This window comes from Chanos chanos, chromosome 1 (assembly GCF_902362185.1).
Source record: "Chanos chanos chromosome 1, fChaCha1.1, whole genome shotgun sequence".
In the NCBI taxonomy this organism is placed as follows: Eukaryota; Metazoa; Chordata; class Actinopteri; order Gonorynchiformes; family Chanidae; genus Chanos; species Chanos chanos.
In genome coordinates this window covers 21,782,936-21,793,806 of record NC_044495.1, presented here as the reverse complement: position 1 = coordinate 21,793,806, position 10,871 = coordinate 21,782,936, and the positions used below count along the sequence as shown (strand labels likewise).

At 41.2% G+C, this 10,871-nt stretch overlaps 1 protein-coding gene across 8 annotated transcripts in view; it reads left to right on the top strand.

The window, feature by feature from the left end:
• Positions 1-658: 658 nt before the first annotated feature.
• Positions 659-10,871, top strand: part of dennd5b (DENN/MADD domain containing 5B) — a 56,159-nt gene continuing 45,946 nt past the window's right edge. For all 8 annotated transcript variants that reach the window (XM_030788749.1, XM_030788740.1, XM_030788724.1 and 5 more), the window contains exon 1: positions 659-1,006. In XM_030788749.1, coding sequence (XP_030644609.1) covers positions 898-1,006 — 109 coding nt within the window. In that variant the 5' untranslated portion in view covers positions 659-897. The remainder of the gene's footprint in view (positions 1,007-10,871) is intronic.

The following is a 10,871-nucleotide window of genomic DNA, read 5'->3' as shown; positions in this document are numbered from 1 at the left end:
TGCTAAAAAGAGGTCCTAAACCACATCTGTCCAGCATGACAATTTAAGGCCTCATGCTTGCTGTTACCATGATCTACAAATGTTAACATTTGCACTTAAGGGGACTCCTAAATGAACGTGGCTGTACGTTTTAGTTTTCGATCAGTAAATGAATGCTGTCACTGACTTACCAAATTAAACACCGTTACAACGGTTATTGTTATTGCATTTGCGCCAAATATTAAATAGTTGCCCATCTAATGAAATAATCAGAATTCCTCCAATTTTAGCCCTGATGCTGAAATATGCAAAGTCTACGAGAAGGAAAACAAATAACTAAACAAACACCGTATATAGCCTACTTTACACGAATGGAGCGGAAAGATACATGATTAAGTGAAGACTTGCCGGTCATACATGACTGGATTGGCAACAGGCTATTTCTAAATATGTTTCAACTTTCTTTCATAGGCAGATGACAGAGCTCTTGTAAATCTTTGTGTTACATGCTTTAAACCTGCATCAACAGGGCATAACTCCATAGTGGTTCCACGAACCTGGACAGATGTGACTTTCAAACCTCCCGCCCTCCAAGAGCCAGTCGTCTCTTGGTGAAAACGAGGCGGTAGAGTGAAGTGCACCCTCAGTGTACGTAGAACGGCTAAAACGGAGCTGTCAGAGCAACGGAGAAGAGAGGACGGGAACGCTTCTGTGACGCCGAACAAACAAACGAATATTTCTCTTCCAAACACGACAGTGAAGAATTATTTGTCGATATTATAGTACGGCTGCCTCCACGGCCGACTAGCAAGCTAAAGCAGCAGTGCGTTGTTTTCTTTGATTTGGTTTGGGGTTGAAAATGGGGCTTTTTTGTTTGGACTTCTAAAGACGGACAAAGCTCCAATCTCTCTATTCAGGATGAGCGCAAGCAGCACGGGCTCTGGATCGGCGCTCTGCCGCTTCGCCCATTACTTCGTAGTATGTGGAATTGACACAGAAACGGGTTTGGAGCCCGACGAATTGGCTGGTAAGTCATGTCATGTGTGGTAGAATTTGCGTTCCCTGTCGAGCTCTGATTGTCCATACATGTGTAGCAATGTTTTGGTAATTTATGTACTGGCTAAATCCGATCACTCCGTGTTCATTATCATCGTAAAGGTCTTTAGTAATGGCCTGGCTGGTGAAGCATTCATGAGAGTGCAATCCTTCTAATAAATCACTAAATGAATCAGTGACAAAGCGCACACAGATAAAAGCAATTGTTTGCAATGACTGTCGCTGGGAGTACAATGGTTCGACAGTTTACAAGAACTTCAGGACCTCGACTCCGGGAATTGCGTATTTACAAGGCATCATACTCAGTTTATGCCCTCTGGCAAAATTTGTTTATTTAGTTTGTATTTGGAAAGTTTATGTCGTTTACCATTTTCGCATGTACTTTAGGGTAAGATCAGTCCATACCACAGTAATATTATAATGTGGCTGACGCCTCGCAAGTAATTCAGAGAGAGAGAGAGAATGAGAGAGAATGTGTGTGTGCGTGTATCTGCAAGATCAGATGGACATTTTCCAGAGTTTTTCTCTGGTTACTCAGCCAAAGTTTGCGAAATTCAACTCTCAGCTTTTGTCTCATTTAACAGGAGAAACATATCTGAGCCAGTGGGTAAACGTTCAGTATGATGCAATAGTTCGTACTCTGTGTACTTTTGTAACCATAATCTCAAATGTACACGAACCCGTAACCAAAATCCTGCGATTTAACGTTTTACTGGTTCACAGGCTACTTAGGTCGTCCTCTCATTAAGTTATATTCTGAATCTGAAAGTATACCCATAGAGAGTTGTCTCTCACATTGGGCTGTGCAATGATCTTTTCTTTTATCGGTCAGTACTTTCTTTGCTTCGTGTATGTTCCAGTATTAGATAAAAATACCAGCCAAGTACAATTTAATGATAATTGCAACGTGACAGCACTGGTACCTGATTTCAGTTATATTTATGTGTAGCTCAGTTCTTAAATTGTTGGGAGTGAAATCAGTCACGGATCTGTATTATTCATAGTTTGTCAACAGCTTTGCATCTCAAATAGGAAATGAGAGATGCCTTCCTGTAGATATGTGAGTCTGATTTTGCTGTGATTACACTTAAGGCTCAGGTGGCAGCCTCACTGGGTTAAATCCATGATGCTGGTCTATATCACCTCCCTTTTTTTTTGTCTGTGTAAAGCTGAGTGCTAGTGATGTTTGTTGTTTTTCTGAGTGTGTGTATATGTGTGTGCTTAATAGAATTAGTTAGTCAGAGCTGTATGTGTGTGTAAATTATGCTGTATTTAGGAGAGAATACCCTGTATCTCTCTAGCCAGAGCAAAATTGGTCTGTGCAGCGTTCAGTGACGTTGCAGAGATAGACCAGCTAGACCAGAATGCTAGTGTTTCCATCTGTCTCACTGTACAGTTGGTTCCATGGTTCCAGCACTGTACCAGCTCTGTGTCGTCTGGCTTTGTTTGAGTCTTGCATGGGTAAACCTCGACAAAAGTTCACTGTGAGAGGGCCTTAGTCTAGTCAAGACTTCACTACAGATAGACCTGAGCTGGTACTGTTTTGGCATCTAGTCCCGTGGCTCTGGATTTGGTATGGGCATTATGGCCCTCAGTCAGTACCCTGATATTTAGATTTTTTCTTTAAACAGAACACTTAAAGAAATTAAATATTCACGTAAAAAGCTTTGACTTTCCTCTGACCCACCATAACAACAAAACAAAAAGCACAAAAATAAGCTTTCAGTTATCCATTATCCATTAAGTTATCCAGTTCAGTACCATTAATTCAACATATACCTGACAATAAAACCAAAAAAAGAACTAGGCCTAATAAATTGTGGATATCTTTTGCCAACAATACAAAACAAAGTGTTTTAGAATAAAATTGTGTTTTGTTTTGTTTTTTCCAATTTCTTATTGCTGATGTAAATATATGAAATACCATCTAGCTTTTCAAGCTGGCATTCTAGAAATATTGCAGTTTTTATTGGAATTACTTCAATATCACTAGATATCACAATCATCTTCATTGTGCAGTGCCTGGGGTAATGACATTTTTAGTGTTGCCTTCTTTTGAAGCACCTGTTTATCTGCATACACTGCAGAAAAATGTGATTTGTCTAATGTCAGATGTTTTGTAGCTGAACCAACACCAGACTAATGAAGGTGCTCCCTTTTGAGAAGTAACTCTAATGTCTCTTATCTCCCCGAGTCCCTCAGCCATGTTGGGAGATGTCCAAACCCCAAATCTTCATCTTGATCTGTTGTTTTGATTGGCTGCAGGCAAAGCATTGTTCAAAAACAGTGTCTTTGTAATCAACTTGGTGATAAAAAAAAAAACTTGTTGCTCATGTCATGATGTAGCATTTTTTTTAAATCAGAATTGTGCCTGAAAGAGTACCCAGTCATACTCTGCAGTCCCAGATGCCTGTGCTGACCTTGGTTTGCTTCAGAGGAAGATGCAACTTGGAAGGATCTAACTGTTTATTTAGATTGAGCTATACTTGCTGGTAATGGCTATAACTGCTTGATTGTTGTGTTTATTCATGCCTCTGAAGAGTCTTTTCTAACAAATCTACCTCCAGTTGAAGTTATGGTCATTTTCCCCATTCTTTTTGGAATTTGCCCAGTCCCATGCTGAGTCATATAGCTTTCATTCAGTCCCAGACAAGAACACCTGAATGTAGAGAAGTGGTGAAGAGGTATGTGTGTATATCTGCTCAACCCTCTAACCCTCAAAGCTTTGAAATCAAGTGGTCACAATGTAAGTAGAAATTGAATGTATTTCCTATTCAAGAAAGGTGATGATTAGAACCCTTTCTACACACACGCACACGCACACGCACACACGCATGAGAGAGTACTAGTCTGACCTACATTATAGTGTAGCTGTGCTTTATTTTTGGCTGTTCTATACCAGGCAGCAGTGGACTCCCACCCTGCCTTTTGTGTGGACTTGCTGTGCTTCCCCAGGCCTATTGTTCTGGCCAGAGAGACAGATTTCCTGTGGACAGCCCCACTGCATCACTGCATGACTGACTGCCCTGCTGTTCCATCTCCTGGGCCTTTGTGTTCATGATGACTGCTTTCACCTACTCTCTCTATCTTTCTTTTCCAGTGATTGTCCATAGTGCTGTATTTATTTAAGGTCAGAAATGAGGAGGTCTCTCTCCCTCTTTTTCCCTCTCACCAGCTGTGCGAGGCCATAGTGGTCATCTGATTATCCAAACATACTCAGCAATTATGTTTTCATCTGTTTGAATGTATTTCCTCTCTCTCCCTCCCCCGGTCTGTCTGTCTCTCTCTCTCCCTCCTCATTAACCCCTCTTGTCCTCCAACACACCCTTGTGTTCAGTGATGAAATTGTTGTGTTTGCAAGGAGAGGGATCTGCTGTTTGGGGTTCCCTGACCCCAACTGCTGTCCTTCGCTCTGGAAAATGAGATTCACCTTCGCATTACATTTCCAGTGGAGAGGAGAGGGAACAAGGACTGGTCCCTGACAGCTACTCCCAAGTGTCCAAACTCCACATTACTTATTGAAATTCCCGTGTGTACCCCCTTCTATGGACTGGTTGGTTGGTTGGTTTATACCACAGGGTTTTAGCCAATTCAGTACTGCAAAGCTGGAATTCCTGTCTATTGCTTTTGAAGTTACTCAGGCAGAATCTAAATGAGGTGTGAGTGTCTTTGCGATTGAATAAAGTGATATAAATAGTGCCTCTCTGTCTAGTTGTGTGTGCCGCATTTTAAGAGAATTGCGGGTCGTAGGAGGACTGTGGCTGTAAGGTGAGAACTATGTGCCTATTTTAAGTGATCCTGACACACCAGCTGAGGAAGGAGGGATTAGCTTTGTGTGTGTGTGTGTGTGTGTGTGTGTGTGTGTATGCGTATGCGTGTGCGTGTGCGTGTGCTTCCCTCCTGCTATACCAGTCAGCCCTCTCCCACACCAGAGATATGGCATCTCATCATGGGGGAAGTGTTCCTGATGGGTTTTCATTTTATTAATATGAATCTACAGGGCTGTTCTCATGTGCATTTAAATATGCTGTCATCCACAGTTAAATCATTTCCCAAATGCTCACTTCTATACAAACACTTATAAACCCACTGACATCTCTCAGATAAGGTACATGATATACACCTGCACATTATTGTTTCAGTCTTCGCTGAGGCACCTACATATCTTACTGAAATTTGTCTTCCTGTTTTGCCTTAAGGGCCCTCCCCCATCGTCCCTATTCACCGTCTCCAACTTTTACACCTTTGCTGCATCAGTCCTCATTTGATGTCCTTTAATAACCCTGAATCAAAGAGCTCTCACCAGGTACCCACATTAGCACTCATTAGTCAAACTCTTATCCTTAAGAGTCGTGTGAATGGAGACTCCAGTACAACAAGGTGCAGGGCTTACAATCTCATCCAGATGTGTATGAAGCGTGCTCCCTGTCTGCCCTGCTTGTGAGGTGTGTGTAGGTCCTTGTCGTCTGAGAGAATGCTTGTGTGTATTGTGCGTGTATGAGTCTGTGGAGGTATTTGGAGGAGGACAGAGCAGGAGGAGATGCACAAAGAGGGTGTTAGGCGACTTACTGGCCTTGGCCATCTGTCTGAGAGCATATACACAATACGTATGCTAATGCCGTCACACCTCAGCAGTCACACTCTAGGCTCAACCAAATGCCAGGCCATCAGACCAGTGGATTGGGTCCACACTCTTCTCTTAGTATAGAGAGAGAGAGAGAGAGAGAGAGTTGAATTGAGGGAATGAGCAAGCGATAGGGCATAGGCATGGAAGTGGAAACATGCACTGCTATGAACAAACGGTTTAATGGACTTGAAAGAGAATCCATCCATATCTCCATCTCCCCCTCTGATTCTTTCTGTATATCTCTCTGTTTTGTTTTGTTTTGTTTGCCATTTGGCCTGTTGTTTCATATGGGGGGGGGAAAAGTTACAGTTCAGGGAATCAGAGTGGGAAGGGTTTTATGGTGAGGGTGGTATACTAAGCCTGTTAGCGTAATCTCTTCAGACAGTTCCTGCAGGCTACACTGAGCACTGGCCTGCTAATCTCCTTCACCCTGATCTCTAACTCTACTCTCTGGACTACTGCATCACTAAATGTTTGATATATCGACCTCCAAGGCTTACACTGTGTACATACTGTACTGTGTGTATGTGAGAATGTGATCTTGTCATTTTATTTAGCTGTCAAACACACATCTCTGACAGTTGTGTGGTTTTGAGCTACAAATACAAAGGCAAGTAGAGTAGTTTGACATTTCTGATTTTCTCTGCTGCACCCATTTGGTTGGCAGGAAAACTGGTGGAGGGGGGTGTTGCAGGAGGACACTGTAGAGTCGTGGTGTGGAGACAGAATGGGATGATGGTGTGCTTTAAAGAGACGGATGAGTTTGGGTTGTCAGCTTTCAGACATTCTTGGTGATATCAATCCCTAATCTCCCTGTTCTCTTCCTCTGTTACCTCAGGCAAGGAGATATAACAACAGACAATCTATAAATGCCGTAGGTTTCCGAAGGCAAGCCTTTACTTATGAAAATGTCATATGCAGACTGTCCATTAGCTTAAGGAGAGAATTTTGATAGAGAACAACATATTTTTCCTATTTGTCTAGCTCTGCTCAGTGTTGTCTCCATTTGGGTAAGTATATATGTATGTATATTGTTTTAAACCACGGTGAAATGATTGAAATCAAACTTGTTTCTTATTCCTGTATCCAAGCTGAGCCAGACACAGTTTGAGGTTTTGATATAGATTTTCTCTTGGTTCCATGTGACTCATCACAATGTGAAATGCAGATACGGCCAGTGCCAAACAAATAAAGATACTTTTTTGTTCTCTCATTCATTTAACAAGCTCTAGAAACATGATTCATTCTTCACACTCCTTTTGGTTGTCAAACCCCAGTTCATACACCGGCATAACGTCAGTTGAAGAGTACGCCAGCAGTTGTCAGGGGAACGCTGTTTTCTGAGGACTGTGAAGAGCGAATGTGACATAATACATTTCCGGCTGAGGCATTTGAACAACACTTCTCAAGGCCATGACTTTTCACTGAGCTCTGCAGCCTTTTAAATGCATTCTCTCTCTCTCTCCCTTCCTCTGCCTTTATTTGGCTCTGTCCACCTAGCAACAGTGTGACAGCATGGAGCTTATATCTGAGAGAGAGACTGCTTCACTGCTCAAGACATACATTTAAATTGCAAATACAACACAGTAATCCAATGAATGCAAAATCTAGTAGTGTAGTTGCTAAATGAGGCACAGAGGTCTAATGATGGACACAGGATGAACTGGGTTAAGAGAATAGAGACTCTAGATTGGTGTTCTTCATGTTTTTATAGTAATTGTATTGATAACCCAGCTTTTGCCCCTTAAAAGACAAAGAGCTCTCAATAGAATTCTCATTAATTGTAATGTGACCCCTGATGTGTGTGACTGTACACCTCCTTGTTGCTGGTTTAGTCTGTTTAGCTTGTGGCTAAGCCAGTCAATACAGCTTGTAAAGTTGCATTTGATCTTTAGTCACATGTTGAGCTAACTCAAAACAACCATAGTCAGCCTATTCAGTGAAAACAGAACTACTGCTATGCAATGTTTGCTTAGAATCCATGGTTTCAGCTTGTGTGCGTGTGTGTGTGTGTGTGTGTGTGTGTGTGTATTAAATTGTATTTTTTGTTCTGTCACTAGCAAAGACATGTCCTAAAAACTTACATGAAGTACAACCACATGTAATGCCTTTTACATAAAAGTAATGCATGCAATACTTACGTTAATTTTGTTCAGTCCTTGTGAGTGGATTAGTTTATGGAGCCATGAGAAAAGCGAATGAGAGAATGGGAGTGAAGGAGAAGTGTTCTCTGATAAAACAGTATGATTGATCATTGATCATTGATCAGGGGGAGTCAACGCTGTGCTGAGACAGGAGTCAGCAGTACAGTCTGTATTCATAATAACCCTGTGAATGCTGTTATATCACTGCCACTGTTAATCTCCTTACATAACAACTGATCTCCATCTTTACAGCCATGTCAGACCTGTATCTCACAGATTACACACAGTCACACAGACGCTTTTCTGTGTGTATGTGTTTCAGACAGCACAGATTATGCCTTGTGGACCAGATGTGGGACATTTTTGCGTGAATATAAAATCTCAGTCGTTTTTATTACATAATATCGGTCCTGCATGAAATGATTGGTTCAATCAGTAAATGAAAATGTGTACTTCACTGATTGAAAAATAGCTCATGTTTTTTTACATGATGTTTCCAGTATATGTTCACATCTGGAAAAGTTATGCTAAAAACCCACTGAGAAGTTCATTGTTGTCTCTCAGTTTAAAGGGTGGATCATATTGGTAGAAGATTGGTTTAGACATGTTAATGCTTTAGTTTTACAGCAGCGAATTTTTGGCCGCATTCCAGAATACTTGGTTGTCGTGGTGACCTCAGATATTAATTTAATTGGCTAAGGGAGTGGAACCTTGCAGGGTTCCATCTGCAGAAAGTCAGAAAAGCTCTCAAAATGTTCCAGACGCTCCCTGCTGTTAATTTGTCATGCAGTGTGATTGGAACGGTCAAAGTGCTGTCCCCAGTTTTAATGTTGTGCGGGGAGGGAGGTATTGTCACCGCATGTGTTTAAGACAGATTGACATTTTGTTGGCCATGTCGACTTTGATCACTGAAAGAGTTCCAACTCATCAGGTAACCTGTGCCCTCAGATAAGCTTGTCTAAGCATTGCACCACTCCACACCAGCGCACTCCAGATTTTTCTCTCACTTATATTACCACTCTTTCAAGTTTTCACCCCATAAATAATCTCATTGCTGTGTTCTCCCCAAAGTTTAAAAGATCAAAACTGCAAGTTTCCAGAGTACTTAAAACCCACTTCATGTACAGAATGTGATTTGTAGTGCCCTCCTTGTGACCCATGGCAAAGTACATTGATTAAGGCATAGAATAAGTGTAGTCAGTAACAGTAGAGGAGACTGGTGGAGCAGAGGACATTGCTACTCCCTCCCCTCTTTGACATAATGGTGATTTAGAACCGATGCAAAGAAACAGATAAATGTGTTGTTATGGAGCCTGGCCAAGAAACACAGACAGCTAAAGCACAGAGGCTCACACAAACAGAGGGAGAGGGAGAGAACTAAGGAGAAGCTGGAATAAAAACTACTATGAGAAGGAGAGACAGAAAGAGAAACTTGAGAGACATAAATAACAAAGAGACACAAAATATACAGAGAGCAATGTATTTAAATTGAATTAATGACTGTTTCAGATGTAGTTTTTTAAGGTTTTAGTTTTAGGTCATTAAATAATGATTTATGTACCATGCAAAGTGGTGTTTGTCCTCTTGCTGTGAAGTACTGACAGCCACAGTGAGGGCAGTGGGTAGCACTGCCAGTCTGCCCAGTCTTGGCACTGAAACTGGCAACATAGATGAAGCCAGTACCCAACTCAGGGTCACTTTGGAGCCAGTGACACAGGGTCACGCTAACACATTCATGCCAGCCTTCTTCCTGACCTGTCTGAAACTGATGCTAACACACTTATGCATATGTACGAGCTCTCACTTTAATACGCATAATTCACACAAAACGCATTTCACCTTAATCTGCAAAGAGACACCCTGGAACACAAAAGCATTTGCCAATGCAAGCTACAATTTGGAGAGAGAGAGAGCACAGTCTACAAGTATATAGTATGTACAAGTTCAGTACAGAATCAAAGATCAGGTGAAAAGTTGAATGAAGAGTGTTCCCCAGTGCTTGGTGACATCATGAAATGTTTAAAATCTCGAGCTGTATTGCTGAAGTGCCACACGTAGCAAATGTAATCTGCACATTTTGCTTCGTCACTGTTGGAGAAGCTCTCTTAAATCTCTCACACAAGTGTGTGCTAACTAGAGTTCTCAGAATATTCCCTGAATTGATTAGAGTGCTTAAACAGAGCAGTTATGTGTCACATACACACTGGAACTGTATCATTCAGCATGACCTAAACAAATCCCTTCCATTTCAGAGAAATGGTACCTTATGTAAGTGGAGTTCAGTAGCTGGATCAAAAAGGATTAACTTTTGTTAACCTTGCTCAGACATGCATCTATTTTCACTTTCGTTTTGATATAGTGAGGAAAAAAATAGAGGAAAAAATGTATAGATATACATGTATATATACATGTGCATCTCAGACATGGTCCCTCTAGATCACTCCAAGTAATTATGCAGGTTAAAAGGCACTGAATATCATCGCTTAACGGGCATAGATACCTGTACGCTGTTAGTCACACCTTTCAGTGAAGATGTTAGTGTTCTTTATTTAGTCTGGGTGTGAAAAAAACAGAAAGTTTTTGTTTTATTTCTCTGTTAGTCATTATACTTTAATGACTGCTCTTGACTCTCTGTAATATGAGGATTAGAGCCACCATACAGTATGCTTGGTTATTGTGAAGACAGGAGATTGGCTAGGTGGGCTGTGGTCCACAATTGCTGTAAGACTTTCCTAAGCATAGTAAAACAATCACAGATGAAACATCTTTAATGTTCTAACTTCTACTAAACTACTGCTATGACTAAGTGGATTTTGACTAGGAAGCATAATTATACAGCCTTATGGGTGATTATCAAAGTCCTAATAGAAGTCTGATGGAATGTGGAGCGAGAAATTGACCGAAAATGGCTGGAGATAACGATTAACCATAACTGCCCTCTTTAAATATGGAAGGAAATGACTGTTAATTAATTCTCAACGTTTATGTATGTGTGTCTTTGCTTTTGTCAGTATCATTCGTAAGTCGTAGGCTAATCCATTTGCAGTGATGTCTAGCTGGTACAG